This window comes from Anopheles marshallii, chromosome 3 (assembly GCF_943734725.1).
Source record: "Anopheles marshallii chromosome 3, idAnoMarsDA_429_01, whole genome shotgun sequence".
In the NCBI taxonomy this organism is placed as follows: Eukaryota; Metazoa; Arthropoda; class Insecta; order Diptera; family Culicidae; genus Anopheles; species Anopheles marshallii.
Window position 1 is genome coordinate 48733682 of NC_071327.1, and position 16623 is coordinate 48750304.

The window sequence follows — 16623 nt, forward strand, 5'->3', positions numbered from 1 at the left end:
ATGGCGCTTACAAAGAAAGCATCGCCATTGCACCGTCGAACGGTCGTTTTTCAACCATCATTGACGTGCTCGATCAGGTACGTGCCTGTAGAATGGAGTGGGTGTTTTTTTTCCCTCGCGTGTGTAGCAGCATTCGACAATGAGCAGGAATCACCATTAGGACGGCAAAGAAAAGTTGCCACGAACCATACACACACACAGAACAGTTCAATCCGTCTCCGTGACAGCGGAGGCCCGTTAGCTCTTGCACGAACATTTCGCACTTGATTGACGGTATTTCGTGGTGATTTTGCACGCTGACAGATTTCAAACGTGCATCGCAAAAGCCGGACGTACGGCTGCATCCGATTGCTACAAATTTGCAGCTTCCATATGCAACGACAAAAACGACCATTTTCGGTCATATTCTTCCGGTACAGGGGTTCCGGTTTTGTGCAGGGCAGCAGCAGTGAACTGTGCCAAACTGGTGGCATATTTTCTTTCGCTCATTTTTCCCCCTTTTATTGGGCGATCCCAGCCACTGCACAATCAACGGCTGATGCTGCACAAACAAATCATGCGCCCGGTTGCAAATTGGAACAGTGAACGATAGGACGCAGTATGACACGGTTAGTGTGGCGGAACATAACTACGTTCACAGCTTAAAAAGAACACAAAAGGTTATACATGAAGTTAACAAAAAGCTGTTAAATAAAGTGAAGGTTGTGATCTGTGCAGTAGTTCGCGAATAAGCTGTGATCAGAATAAGTAAACTGAGTGACCAAAATTGCTTTTGCCTCCATAGAAATTGAATCGCAATTTGTAGAGTACGCGAACAAATTAATAAAACAACACATGTGTTAAACAAGCTAATGGACAGTTTCAAACAAACAAGCAAATCCTCTTTACCGTGAATACTTCACCTAACAAGTCTATAAAAGAATTCATTCAAACAAATCCAAGATGAAAAAAGGAACGAACGTCACTTTTGAACAGGTGTCTTGATAATTTCATCAAGCTACGAAAGACATTTTAGTAGCAATCATAAATATTTTGGTCGAACTTAACATTAGTAAAAATGTTTTCTAAAATGTTTTCCTGTCTAACAAACATTTTTTAGCAGTAATCTTTAATTGATCTTTAACCTACGTTTATTAATTCTTCATTAGATTTCATGTGAATTTGTGTGTTTTCAATTAGATAAAGAGCAACTATTGGACAAAACACCCCTAAACAATAATTATAAAATGCATAAAATACTTGTTTTTTTACACGTTAAACAAATCCAATGCTTGTTTGTCGAGTTGTTAAACGCCAGTGTCCATTTTTAAGCTCAAAACTAACAACTAACAAAAAAGACCTTGACATCCGAGCAGTAAATGTGGTTCAATATTCGGTAAAGTTTAGTTGTTACCAAAACCACCCACTGGGTTCATTATGGGTAACAATGCGGTCAGTTTCCATCACCATTGGAATTTTATTTTTCATCGCCCTTCTGTCTACTCTCCCGTCTAAGCTTTGGCATGCTGCTAATGTGCGGTTTGTTGGCGATGCTCTCCGCCCCGGAGGCGCATATGATCATCGAACGACCTGCACGTCTAACGCCAGAAGAATACCGGTACCAGCGTGCCTTGTTAACCGATCGTGAAGCACAGCAAGCCCTCGGAGCCGACATTGTCCTGACCACAAACGAAAGCATTGTAAACAACCACCTGATGGATCTGAAGCGGGACGAGCTGGAAATTGGTTTCATCAATCCGTTCAACTTTTCTCCCGCCCGCCATTTCTTCGAAGTGCTGGACCAGATCAATGCATCACCTCTGTTCCAGTTTATCCGCGCAATGCCCAAAGGGGCCGTGCTCCATGCGCACGATACCGCACTGGCCAGCACAGAGGTGATCGTGAACGCAACGTACTTTCCTAACCTCTGGCAGCGAGGCACCTTCACCGACATGCATGACCTCGAGTTCCGCTTTTCGCGAGCAAAACCATCGACCGGTGATGGTTGGGAACCGGTCCATACCGTCCGGAACCGGACGGGTGCCGACCGGTACGATGACCAGATCCGTCGGCTATTTTCGCTGTACGATGCGGATCCGCTCCACACGTATCGCAGCATCAACGATGTGTGGGACAGGTTCAGCCAGATTTTCCTGGCGCTCGATCCCATTGTCACGTATAAACCCGTCTGGGAGCATTACTTCCGGGAGGCGCTTCGAGAGTTTCGCGAGGATAACGTGATGTATCTGGAGTTTCGGGGACTGCTGCCAACGGTAAGCGCATTGTAACGGAGGACAAAACAGGGCTAATGCTAACGACTGTGGGCAACCAGGGACTCTATTTGACTGTCATCGTGTGATTGATGGCTTTTCGTAGTCGACGTGTTGGCCCTGTCGCGAGGGACAAAAATAGACGGGTGGATGTGCTTGGTGATGTAACGGTTCACACCGTAAGTGTCTCATTGTTGCAATCAAACCATCACGCATTCAGTTATAAGATAATAGCTTCGGTATGTTCAAGCAGATGTCTTGAATATTTGCTATCAATATCTGACAATGAAACTGGTCAAAAATGAAGCCAACCAGTACGAAGTAGAACTTGTAGTAAAAATTGTTCTGCATTCTGAAAAATGTAAAATGTGCCGGAAAACTGCATTGATTTTGCATTAATCAGAAAAGAAATTGTAAAGATGGTCGTAAAACAACAATGATTTCAAATTTTTCAATTTGACGTCCCTTGCAGCTATACGATCTAGACGGCAATACCTACAAACCTGAGGATGTGGTAGAAATATATCGAACAATCACGGAGGAATTCAAAGCGGCCAATCCACGCTTTATCGGAACCAAGTTCATCTACGCGCCGCTACGCTTCGCCGACAACCAAACGGTGGATCAGTATTTGAGTCTTGCTGAACGGTTGCACCACCATTACGGTGACTACGTGGTTGGGTTTGACCTTGTCGGGCAGGAGGATACCGGCCGTCGACTGCTGGACTTTGTCCCGCAACTCCTGAGCTTACCTTCATCCATTAACTTTCTGTTTCATGCCGGCGAAACCAACTGGCACGGTATGCCGTCAGATGAAAACTTGGTACGTACCGTTTGAATTCTTATTCGAACTTGCGAAATTAATACTAGTCCAGTAACCATCTCGTTTTGTTACCATGTGCTATCCTCTAGATCGATGCCATCATGCTTGGTACAAAACGAATCGGCCATGGATATGCGCTGCTCAAGCATCCAGTGCTGGTGGAAATGGCGAAGAACCGCGACATTTGTGTCGAAATCAATCCCGTCTCGAATCAAGTACTCAAGCTGGTAGCCGATTATCGGAATCACCCGGGCAGCATTCTATTTTCGACCGATTTTCCACTTGTCGTGTCATCGGACGATCCGTCGTTCTGGGGTGCCGCTCCATTGAGCCATGATTTTTATATGGCGTTCCTGGGCATGGCATCGGCTCATCAGGATCTCCGACTGCTGAAAAAGCTGGCACTGAACTCGTTACGCTACAGCTTAATGAACAAACAGGATAAGGCCGCGGCGGAAGCAATATTCTACCGGTCTTGGGACTATTTCATCGATGCGAAAGTCGAACAGATATTAGCAGGAGAACGAAATCAAGTGTAAGCTCAAGCGGCAAATATAGCACGAATTAAACACATAACAGACAAGACCGTACCGTATTTTACTATATCCGATATTAGCGCTCCGGGTGATATTTACTCGGCAACTGTTACGGAGTGAAAAGTGTAATTACTATTTTCAATTTTGGATGCAACTCCGTTTGAAGGACCCACGTGGAGTGTGAACGTACGGCGAAGTAATAATACGAATCAGACGATTTTTGGAAGGTATAGTTCAATTATATTTTCAGGATTTCTGTGCTCAGCTAGCATCGTTTAACCATTGCGGAGTGAATCGGAGTTATTTCCTGGATTTGATTCAAATTGAACTAAACTGAGCCAAATAGAACTGGAAAAATTATGGATCCTTCTCATAATGACGGCCACCACATTCTTAAAGAAAGTTTGATTCTGCTCTAATCTTTCTGGACTGACACAATGGATGCTTTGTACGTGTGAGAAAGGAAAACTTTCAGTGCGTTTGAACTGCATTTGAAACTTTGGTGAGCTAAGTCAGTCTCTTTCGGATAAAGGCTAGGAACGTTAGACTTTTGTACGATGTAAGTCCATTAAAAAAACGTGTAACCAGTGGAAATGGAAATGGAAATGTTGAAAATCTTCACGCAACAGAACCAGTCCAAAATCCCATCCTGACCATGTCCCCGTATCAAGGACTCACTATTCGGGTACGTTGTAAAATTATTTATAGTGATCCAGAAATCTCAAGCATGACCTAGAACGTCTTTACGTCAAGAGAGAATCTAAACAGAACTGAGTATGATAAAAGAAAATCAAAATAGAAATATTGGCTCTACTATTTACAATCGGAATACTACTTATGGTATTTTGTATTATTTATGATTTTATCAACAAGGAGAATATTAATGTTAAGGTTTTATGATATGTTAGCTAAAATGACCTAACTGAAAGGTTAATAATTATTCTTCATTGGGTTGAATTGCTCAAATAACTGTAACTAAAATGAATCAAAGTGAAATGAATCATCAACCTAAACCGTACCAAACCTTGAAATTCAATAAATTGTATATGTGCGATATGTTAACATCGCATTCGCCTGCATCATATTCCGCTGATTGATGGCTTTTTCGCTAGCCTCTCGAATGCATATCTCAACTACCACAAACGTTCGACAACAGTAATCGCTAACTAGACAACCCTGGTGGTCGTTTACCATCGACCAGAGTCTTATCTACGCTGAACCACACATATCAAACCGCCACTGCTGAAATGTGATAATGCAAGGAAAAAGTGAGAACATTACACACCACGAAGTAAAAGGGCAAACAAAACAATACGCCATCAAAACGCTACTATTATTTTTAATCCACAGTTCCGATCCGGTACGCATCAGGGTGCGAAATGTGCGAATGGGATGCGAGAATGCTAAGTGTACATTGAAGGTGGCGAAAAACAAGCAACAAACCATTTGTTTGTTTGCCAACAATAATGAAATAAACACAACATACACCCGTCTTCCATTGCACATTTTCTTTTCTACTCACCGGCGAACCGGACGCTTGACTGTCAATGTCTGTCCCTCATAACCACTCGACCCGGCATTCTGGCAATGTGTGGTCGTGTTGAAGTGTGTGGTTGGTTCTGATAATCCAACCCCACCGCAGTGCCTACAGGCAAGCCATCGATCCACACCACATTATCTACCACGTCAGCGGATGGTGGGGATACCATCTTGCCACCCCAAACAATGACGTCTATCACACCGTCCGGATGCGGATTGCTGATGGTGGTGGTAATTCAACACCCAACCCGACCAACCAAACACCACTACACAACGTGCACCGCGCGATATCTCGTGGAGATCGCATTGAAATTATCTTTTTCTTGGCGCTCTTCTTTATGCTGTCGTGTTTTGATACTTTTTTTTGTCGAGTTCACACCAAGAATCGGTTCTCTGCTTAGGTCGCGATTGTGTTACCCTACTCAGTACTGTCGCGAACACGTTGCGTGGAGCTCCGTTTGTTGTTTCTGTCCGTGCTAGTATTCCAGTTTGTTTAGCGAATGGCTCGCCACTCGTACGATGAGTTTTGCCGGCTGCGTCAGGAGTTCTTCAACCAGGAACAGGATCGTGGACTTGGCGCTGATTTGGTGCTCAGTGACGACGAGGAACGGCTTAACCGGTATGTGATGAACCTCAAGCAGCAGGAACTCGCCAAGGGTGTGGAGAATCCGTACGAGCTTATTTCAGCCAGACATTTCTTCGAGATGGTCGCGCGCATAAACGAGTCGCCACTGTTCAAACTGATCCAGCAGATGCCAAAAGGTGGCGTTTTACATGCACACGATACGGCCATCGGTAGCACGGAATTAATCGTGCGAGCAACCCGACACGAACATCTTTGGCAGAGTGGAAACATTCCGCAGACGGACCGTGACCCGATGCCGGTGTACAAATTTTCACGCACCAAACCAACTACTGAAGGTGATTGGCGTTTGGTGGCGGATATTCGTACCTCGATCGGTAACGAAGCGTACGATGACGCCATCCGAAAGATGTTCACCCTGTACACGAAGGATCCACTAAACGCTCACCGTGACATAAACGATGTTTGGCGCAAGTTTATGGCGTTATTTATCTGCTTCGAGCCAATGGTAACATACCGCCCGGTCTGGGAAGAATACTTCTACGGATGCTTGGAAGAGTTGCTTGCTGATAACGTCACTTACTTGGAGTTTCGAGGACTGCTACCGCCGGTAAGTAGACGGTGTCAGATCACAATCCACCACCAATCCAAACTAACATGTACTTCTCGGATCGTAGGTTTACGATCTGGACGATCGTACATACTCCCCCGAAGACATCGTTCAGATGTACGTCGATCAGTCGGAAAAGTTTCTCCAAGCTCATCCCAAGTTTATTGGCGTTAAGTTTATCTACGCGCCGCTAAAATTCTGTGACGATAGCACATTCGACGGCTACCTCACTCTGATTCAGAAGCTTAAAGAACGCTTCCCGAACTTTATCGCCGGCTTTGATCTCGTGGGACAGGAAGATCTCGGACGGCCGCATACGGACTTCAACGAGCGGCTGCTTCAGTTGCCAACTGCAATTAACTTCTTCTTCCACGCTGGTGAAACCAATTGGATTGGACGACGGGACGAAAATTTGGTGAGTAAACGATAAGATACGTAACAAAAATCCCACTGCCGATAGACGAACAATTCTGATCTGGAATGCGACAGATTCAATTGAACGATTGGGTGCGTAAATATAAGATCAGGGTTAAACATCGGGTGTGTGGTTAGACTTGAAATATGAGTCTCAACGTCACCAGCACGCCATTGATAATAGCGTTCGATAAGAACGCAAGGTCGATTAAGCACCAGGACAGCTTGTTGCCATATGATTTGATATCACCTATTGACACCATACTCACGGCACGTGGCGTTGGGATAACAGGCATTGATAAGATAAACCATAGTAGTTTTTGACAACTCCACTATCTAATTTAAATATTAATTGCATAGTTTGTGCAAGCAGCAGCATATTAATTATTCGTTTTATTCCTGGTGCTTTTGTACTCATTTTGCAAATTCAAAATAATTTCCATTTGTAAGCCATTTGTAATAATTAATTTTTGCAACTGACATTAAGTTAGGTACTTCAGTTAAAATCAATTTGATTTTTTTAACTGAAGAACTAGAAAATGAAACATTATTTTCTTTTTAGAAGTACAACAAATTTAAACTTTTTTCTCCCGATAATGCTTTTCTTAATTCATTTTTTTTAATTTTATGAAGGACGACCTGACATAACTAAAGTATTTAAACATGAAAATAATTCAACAAAGCAAATATTTACACTACTATCATTCTTCATCAAATCATCATCTTCTAATCAAATAAATGGATACAAATTAATTCAACACCATTACTTTTAGATCGACGCTATCCTGTTGGGAACGAAACGAATCGGTCACGGATTTGCCGCTCTGAAGCATCCGGTCGTACTCGAACAGATTAAGAAGCGGCAGGTGTGCATCGAAATAAACCCCATCTCTAACCAGGTGCTGAAGTTGGTTCAAGATTTTCGCAACCACCCGGGCGCATTCTACTTCTCCGACAACTATCCCGTCGTCGTGTCTTCGGACGATCCATCCTTCTGGTGTGCATCGCCATTGAGCCACGACTTTTTCGTCGCCTTCATGGGACTGGCGTCGGCCCGAGCTGACATACGGTTGCTGAAAAAGCTGGCACTTAACTCGATCGAGTACAGCTCGATGGAGCCCGATGAGAAAGCTCGGGCTGTACAGAAGTGGACCACTGGTTGGAACAAATTTGTTGAAGATACACTTAAAACTGTTCCTGCTGAATTTTAGTTTCACGTAAATGTATTGGAATCAGTATTTTGTTACACTTTAAAACACTGGAATAAACCCGTATTCGTTTCTTGTTTTGTGCTTCCGAAGCATAAACCAACTATAAATGTGAATAATTTGGTAACATGCGAACAATAATAAAAACGTGTTATTTTGAAGAATGGAAAATAAAAAAGAAGCTGGAGAATTATTACTGTTTCATTGATAATTGAACGATCCTCTAGCAATTTCCAACAGCTTGAAACGCAAAATTGCAAAAACATTGACATTAAATGTTCCCACCATAAACGATACTGTCACCAAATTCACTCACCACTCGCAGCCCATAAAAACACATTCTTAAGACTCCTCCATTTGTCCTCATCGCTGTATTACGCTTTATCCTGCACTCCATTTTGGACGATGTGTCGAGTGATACGCCCCTGTTTGTCTACCGTGAAAATGCTCGTCCTCTCGACGTGACACGAGCGCTCGACTTCTCGGTCAAGCGTATGTTGATCATAAAATCCTATGTTTAGCACCCAGGAGCCACATTCCAGCGAACTTCAGCCATCCCGCATCTCTCCATTGCTCTTCGTCTGTAGTTTTTTTTCTTCTTCGTCTTCTACCCAGCGTTGTGTGTGTCTGGCACAGTGGGAGGCATTTTTCTGCGGTCAAGAAAAAGCGCTTCGATGGCATCAACAAATTGGTGTCCCTTAGCTGTCGGACACTCCCGGTGAACGGTACGATCATCTTCAAGCAAAGCGTCCAATGTTCCTTACTGGACAAACCGTGTGCTGTGGAGAAAGTAACCGACGGGCCGTTGGTAAAACAGTGTTTCAAGGAAATGAAAATATCGTCATATTATGAAGCGAACAACGACTTTGGAATGAGACGAACGTGTCCCGACTGACCAAACACACCATGCAGTTGCTCCTTTTTGCGGCGGCTATCTTCCCCATGGAGCAATGGCTACAACCATCCAAACAGTCCGAACCGCTAGCAATCGGTTCCGTGTGAGGTCGGGTTCATCATACATCACAAAAAAGAACAGCCAAACGTTGACGGCAAAAGAATGTCCTTGTGTCTAGTTAAAGATTTTAGCAACAGCGACAGCTACAGAACATCAGGTCGGTGTGGCAGGAGAAATTATCGACCAAACTGTACGTGATGACAATTCACATACATTTGTCCGAAGGCCTATAAATCACACCATCAAGTCTTCGGCTCATTTTGATCACTCGGACAGCCAGAATGAAGTAATTTTCCTTGTTATTTATTGGGTGATTGCCTAGGATCTGGACCATACATTAATGTGTCACGAACGGTAATGGAAGCCTAACATCAAGCGAATTCTTTGATGATCTGGTAACATTTATTGAAGGAAACTAACAATTCTCTGGAATAATAACTAATACTGTCTAAACGTAATACTGACCTGAACAGTTATACCAACACTATTGTTTTTACATCTGATAACAGTATTTAAACGAAAATATGTTGTAAAGCTCAGGTTAGAAACATTAGGACATCGACTTTGTATTTAAAAATTTTGAATTATTCTGTTTTTTCTTGACTTAACGACCTGCTAGGTTATGACTGATTTGTGGTTATTATGATTTTTGGTTTATTGTACATATTTCACCTCGTAGCTGGAGCTGCTACGGGGGATTAGCTCCTGAAAAGATTTTGAACTGGTCCTGTCATGTCATGAGGAATGGCTCCGCTACCAAAACACAACTGAATTACTCGATTTGAATCTTTTGTCACTTTTTGAAATGACTTTCGTATTTTTACTTTGCATATATTTAAGTTGAGACACCGTCTTAGAATATGACAATGATCATAATTACATTAACATATTTTCCAAATGGCAAATCCATTACAAGAGTTAAAAGCGATTATTCCATTTTATTGATACAACAAACATTTAAAATGAAATCTAAAGTGGTTCAGCTAATCGTTATGGAATTATTCTCCCCACCAAACATTGCCGTACGAGTCCGTTCCATTTCAATACAACAATTGCTGGACACTCTGTGAAATTACGCCGGCAAAAGCACAATCACGGTGCCAGAAATCTAACCATCTCCATCTTCCAGCTGCAATCTAATTCTCCGCCCGATAGATTCATTAGACGATAACAAGGAAATAAACAACGTCACATGTCTTCTGTGCACCGTCCCCAGTTCTGCGCTTGTTAGCTTAATCGAGTGATGGATTCTGGGTGGCACCGTGAACGCAAAAGGATTTCTCCTTACCGGGCAAAACAAAGCAATCTGACGCACCGGGCGGAAGCGAAGCTAAGCAGTCAAATGAAAATTGATGGCATAGCATAAATCTGGCCATCGAATTTTGCTACCACACAACAGGGAAAGAGCCAATGAACAGCGAGACTGGTCGCTGGTTTGTTGGAGCGGACAAAAATGAACCGAACACGAGACTAATTCAATTTGTCTAACAATCACCACGCTGCGATTCGACGGCAAAGAAACACCTCATTAGCTTAGTGAGTCAACGATCGATGTTTGGTTTGAATTAAAGAGAAAAAATCGGATCCTACGCTTTATGCTTTATGCGCTTCAGGATTCATCCAGAACAGGCAAAAAGTATACAAAAAAAAGATATTATTCAACTTCTCCCTGATGCTCCAATTGCAGATTACTGCTGCACGATAGAACTTTCGCAACGAACAGCATTCAGGCATAATGAACGTTATGACGCAAAATTTATTGGAAAATCATCTTGCTACCGCATGCTGCAAAAGCGGTTCAAAAGCGAAACGAATGACCGAACGGGCGGAAGTCAATTTAGAGCTGTCCGTTTTAATTATCTTCCATGGAGTCTGTATGATTTTCGCGATTGCATTCATTAGTGGTTATTGATTCATTTTTCTGTACTTGTTTGTAAGAGCAGTTTTTATCCTCCTTAGCGAAGGATAATTATTTATGCTTAATTTAATTTATTTTTTAATTTACCTAGTTACATGAAACCAAATGTGACTGCTTTAGGATCCTTTCAATTGTTAAGAGACGTACTAAAACAAAAAGTTAAGAAGGGTAAACTTGCTTTTAAGTTATTTTAAAAATACAATTATTGTATTGAAATGGTGATAATTTTGAAGTGTTCGTTCTAGTCATGACATGACCTAGTAGGTCGTAGCGCCACGTGAAAGTAAAAGACATCCAAGCATAATCTGCAGCTCACATAGCTTAATTTTCCCATTACCCTGTTGATTTTATTTAAATATGGGGTTTTTTTTAATTGAACCATCAATCAAATTCATCCAAGAACAAAATCAGTTCAAAACTTTCCAGCACTCAATGGCTCCGGATTAATCCAGTTCTATTAGAGATACATTCCGATTCATTGTAAAATTTCCAGACCAAGCTCCTACGGCCACTTACACATATCAATAGATGAGTATCATAGTGACCTCGCAGATCACTACATTCGTTGTGGAATTTCCAGCATCAACTGATGAAGTATATTTAAATTCGTTTCGTACTGTTTTCATGACTATATGATACAAGTTGCACATGAGAGCCCATGTACAGGAAAGGCTAACACAAATCATCGCAGCGAATAGCTCAAAGTAATTAACAATTCATATTATACGATCTTTGCCACACTTAACAACCTGATTACGCGAAGTGCTCGGGCAATAAGGTTTCCCTGCATGCTGCGATCTTAATTACCATGAATTTTGCTGGTATCTGTTTAAAAATTACTATAAGTTACATAACACTGTAATCAGTAGTTAATCTCCAACAAAGAAAAAACTATAATAACAACTCAGCTGTTTGGAAATAATTACTCTTCTACAGCACAGTTCCACAAGCGACGTACTAATTGACCATCCAATCCATCCAACATTCAGCAGCTTGTTTAAATATCCGTGAATCGTCAAATAAGCCATAAAAAAACTATTGAATGCACTCTTAACGCATTTCACTCTTTTCCATGTGCATTCATCAATATTTCCATACCATAAACCACAATGATCGTAACACTTTGTAGATAATTTAATGGATCACAATATCAACAAATAAACACTTATCGTCGGTATTTTATTCTACTTTATCCTAGTATTAATTTTTATTCAACAACCTTTATGAATCATGAGCATGCAAAAACGTAAGTCAAGCTACATAAAAGCACTCGAAACAGCGCATACCACTTCGGTTCTCGAAAGTATTTCATCGCACTCCAAAACGAACACAATCCCCGTAACCCCAAGGTTACTGTTGTTATGTTGTGTGTTGAGTGGGCAAAAAATGAAATACAGCAAAAATAATTATAATGCATTAATAAACAGCTATGTGGAAAACAAAACACAAACTGCAGCATGCGACAGGCGAAGCAGGCGGTAAAATCGGTTGGTGCTTCTTAACCTGGGGGCCAAACGTCCGACCCGCCCATGACAGTGCACCACGATAACACTTTTCAATTTGCACTTAACCACTCACGCAGGTTTTTTTTTTGCATTCAACGATACCGTTTCCCCCATCGGTTCTTTCCAACACGTTCGATTGGTCATTTGCAGTGAAAGGTGCAAGCGGTTCGTGATTCATTTCCTGACCGACCAGTCCAACCACCGCTCAAACGTTCACCATCACACGCGGTTGCGGTTGTTATCCTTGTTAATGGAAATGGATTAAAATTTTATTAGTAACTCTGCAGGGTTGTTTGTCGATGCGCTAGTGCCGCCATGCTCTGTCGCAGGACGTTATTTTACCGTATTTATTCACACGTACGCTGCGGGAACCGGATCGGATAAGGTTCTGCAAACGAGAGTATACTTTTTCTCGGCACAGGAAAACTGGTGGTAAAACAAAATATAATTATTTATGTTATTTATAGACTTTTTTATCATCAACAAAGCAGTTTACCGGACAGGCTGGTCGGAGAGACATTCAATGACGATATCCGATATTCTGGAGGTGAACGTTACTTTTACACATCCTTTTCAGGTTGGCTAAAGATGCTTCTCTCGCAACTGATGAGTATTAATTGTAAATCATATTTCAAAATTTATGGTGATAACTTTGGTACGGTTTAATTTTAAATATTATCACTAATTTAAACGACTTTTCAATAAAGTAAAGATTTGAAGTACGCAGTATTGTTTAGAGATCGATACACGTTACAAAGACCATTCAATATAATTCATATTTATTTCCGTAATACGTAGATATTAAATACAAATAAAGAATACTTCGCAAAATGAAGGATATTGAGCGAATCTAAACACTTTTCTAAACAAAATTTGACGAAAAGGTAACAATTTTAACAATGCAAGATGTATCAAAAGCAGAAAACGTTGAAACGTTGGGCAAATTTGCAAATCAATTGGCAAAAACTATAAATAAACATGATAATAAAATAGTGCATTCGAACAAAATACAATTGAAGCTAGTAAGGTGAAAAATTGGAATTTCTTTCAAATATGTATTGTAATTCTTCACTATTTCTTTATATGGTCTATAACTTAACCATTCATTACGTTCCTATTACAAAAATTATACTGGTAAAATATTTCGGAGTTTAACATTAATTACTCTTCAATACATGTGCGAATATCTATTCATTTTGTTGTTTTATTTTCCTTATTCACTCTCAACTTTACTCTCCGTCGTGTATGCCATTTTGCCATAAGTTTTACATATCTATGCCCTCCCAATACTCCCGTATTTGATAGCTGCAAACGGCTTGGGTATACAAGATCTTTCGCTTTTTTTCCAAACCACTTCTGACACCATCCATGGTTTTTTGCAAAGGTTTTTTTTTTACTTTCCACCGATGTTCTTTAGTGAAAATTTCACTACCCGTGCTACTTCACTCAATCTATTTTCTTTAAAATTAGTGTTTTTGTGTGAAGTAGTTTTAAGAGCTCGCATGCTTATTTACTACCCTTGTTCGGTTTGTGTCTATTACTTCCATATGTACATACGTTTTGTGCAATGATATATAGATGTATGCATATAATCACAAGCACACACAACAATATAACGCAACGTCATCGAATCCTATCGTTCTGTTGTGCTGGCATGAAGGTTGGCTGTGTGTCTTACTTCCGTGTGCTCGTGTGCAGAATAAATAATTCTGAAGTGGTTGTACAATTGTAAGAATGGTTGTGGGTCTGTCTGTGTGTACCTTGCAGTACCATATGTTTCTGTAAAGAGCTTGTTCTCTAACCGCAATACACGGTAAGATGTCCCGAGAGGGATTAAGTATATATAGTTTCTTCAATCCGTTTTTCATTGTTCTGCTTTATAATTCATGTTGAATTACTTCTCCGTCGTTTGCGGGAAAATTAATCATTGTTTGGTTTTGTCTTTTCATTACTTCATTTGCTGTGCTTTCCTTTTGTCTTTGTCTGACGATATTCTCGAAACATCAACCACGTTTACGTCAAAAAAATCACACTAATCAATCATGATGTTTAGTGTAAATCATGCGAATAATTTTTGGTTTTGGGCGCATGCTACGCATCGAATGATATGAAGATTTTATTTTGATTGTATATCATTTATTAGAATCTTTTTCTTCAAAGCGGATGTTGATATACGCAGTAATAAAATTAATATCAGCAACCAAGTAACGTGCCTTAGATCGTGAACCAAGAGAGTATCCGTCCATTATTTTGATCCTTTTGATTCAAAGCGTGCCGACATGATAGCTCAACATGGTAAAATGTTATGTAAAACAATTATTACATTTCGGCGAAATCGGAGAAACATAACAAGATTTTATTAATGCAGAAATTCTAGGAATCAAAATGTTCTACTGTTCAAATTTTAAAACAGCGAAAAACTATGTTGGGTGTACAGGCATGTTTCCAGCGTTACGGAGAAACAACCGTAATTTTAAGAACTATTTTCAAAACATGAGTACATAGTATTTAATCAGAGGGATGTTCATAAAAAACAAGTTTTTTTCAAAATGTTCTCGCATCGAGCCAATCCAATAGATTTCAAACACTGAATGCCGCAATGTACGTCTCAAATGAATTAGCGGAGTTCAATATCGTTCCCTAATAATGGCTTGATCATTCGGAAAGTGTAATTAATATATGACACCTGTCTAGTTCCACCGCTTGCATTGGATTACTTTCTGTGAGAATGCGCACAGGCCTTGACTCGTATCTTTCAAAGTTTGTGGTACATTGCAGATGCCTGAAGACGACAGGCAGAAGTCGAAGTATTCTTTGTATAAAAAAGAACTATTAAAGTATAAAGAACAACTTATTTGTTGAAAAGATGTCAAGATCTCGCCAGTAAAATGACTCAAACATTTTCTTGCTTTAATAACAATAAATTTATTACCAACAAAATATGACACGTAAGATATTGCATTAAAACCCGTAATGTACCAGTGTAAGTTATTTTTTGCAACACGCTGGAAACTTTTTGTCAGCACCACAAAGAAATAAACTTACGGAAAATACTCTTAAATACACTTTGTAAGCCACATAGAAAATATTGTTTTTAGCATTAGAAGAACTAGATCAGTTAGTGTATCTTAGTTTCATCACAATAATTGTTGAGTTTAAAACATTCTACCGTAGTTTATGTATGATTTCCATTTTCTTTTAATTTTTAAAATAGTTTTAAAAGCGACCACGACACACACAAAAACGCTTCATACGTAAAGTACTTCTATTGTTTGAAAAAAAAAGAAACTGAACGGGAATGAAAAGGAAGTAAATATTAAAGGAAAAGAAAACACGCTCATTTACCGACATTTTTTACTATTAAGTCCAAATAAGAGACCGCATGCTCATCACACCGTTTACGATACCATTTATATAAGCAAACACACTACACTCCACTTTTGCTCACGACCCGATCAATCACTGGTTAGCTGCGTTTTCTTTGGTCCTGAAATTGTATCAATGCACCGTTGTCCGGCCAAATATGCTGCATCCGCGCAGCATACCTTTGCAGCACGACCCAATTTCCTTTGCAGATTTTCTTACTTCCTTCCCCATTCCCCTCAAAGCCCCTTTACCCCTTCACTTACCCTTACAGCAGTAGGGAAAGTAACCACCCCTAAGGAAAGCAATTGGACTAACGAAATACATGCACACACACACACACACACGAGGAGAATGGTTCTCATCCTCATACATTCATTTTCATTCGTACGCCGAGTGCATATCGGACAGACAACTTCCAACAGGGCTGTGCCGGAAGTGTTTCGGCTAGGCGGAGACGCTCAATGGTGGCCGGTGAAGGCATTTCTGTTTTTGCTCTACCTGCCCCAATACCTTCCGTTCACGACACGGGTAAAGACCTATCAAGTGTTTGAAACCATTCACGTTCATACGAAACTGTGGTTGAGGGTGAATAGCAGTAGAATGATGATAATAGTGATGATGCTTATGTAGCTTTTTTATGCTTGAGGTTCAGTGAGGATATGGTGGTTTGCGGGTCAGGTTGTTTCAATATTTTTTTCCTTCTGCTTCCTTAACGGAATGTATCGCCATTTTTTTTTTTGCTAATTTCGCATTTTTGTGTAGCTTACCTCCTGTACGGCTCCCGTTTCGGAGCAATGGATGCTATAGTGTGGAATGTTCTCGTCACTACTTGCTTTTTATCACTTGATTCACCGCTTACGAGTTTACTACCACGGCGCGATTTTAGTTCATTATCATTTGACGATAAAAATCGTTTC

General features: G+C 40.6%; 2 protein-coding genes across 2 annotated transcripts; both read left to right on the forward strand.

Annotated features, from left to right (window-relative positions):
- LOC128714149 (adenosine deaminase AGSA-like) lies at positions 1-3611 on the forward strand. The gene is made up of 4 exons (XM_053809024.1): positions 1-77; positions 1496-2252; positions 2722-3072; positions 3162-3611. Exons 1-4 carry the CDS (start codon positions 1-3, stop codon positions 3609-3611), a joined length of 1635 nt encoding a protein of 544 aa, XP_053664999.1.
- A 2036-nt stretch (positions 3612-5647) lies between these two features.
- LOC128712144 (adenosine deaminase 2-like) lies at positions 5648-7965 on the forward strand. Its single transcript, XM_053807040.1, has 3 exons — positions 5648-6340; positions 6408-6755; positions 7528-7965. The coding sequence occupies exons 1-3, from the start codon at positions 5648-5650 to the stop codon at positions 7963-7965; spliced, it is 1479 nt and encodes a 492-aa protein (XP_053663015.1).
- The last annotated feature ends 8658 nt before the right edge of the window (positions 7966-16623 follow it).

Bases quoted from the DNA above. Each gene is read 5' to 3' on its own strand.
- LOC128714149 (XM_053809024.1), top strand. From the start codon at position 1: ATGGCGCTTACAAAGAAAGCATCGCCATTGCACCGTCGAACGGTCGTT. The intron at 78-1,495 runs GTACGTGCCTGT...CTCCCGTCTAAG, and splicing joins TCATTGACGTGCTCGATCAG to CTTTGGCATGCTGCTAATGT. The intron at 2,253-2,721 runs GTAAGCGCATTG...CGTCCCTTGCAG, and splicing joins TTCGGGGACTGCTGCCAACG to CTATACGATCTAGACGGCAA.
- LOC128712144 (XM_053807040.1), top strand. From the start codon at position 5,648: ATGGCTCGCCACTCGTACGATGAGTTTTGCCGGCTGCGTCAGGAGTTC. The intron at 6,341-6,407 runs GTAAGTAGACGG...CTCGGATCGTAG, and splicing joins TTCGAGGACTGCTACCGCCG to GTTTACGATCTGGACGATCG. The intron at 6,756-7,527 runs GTGAGTAAACGA...CATTACTTTTAG, and splicing joins GACGACGGGACGAAAATTTG to ATCGACGCTATCCTGTTGGG.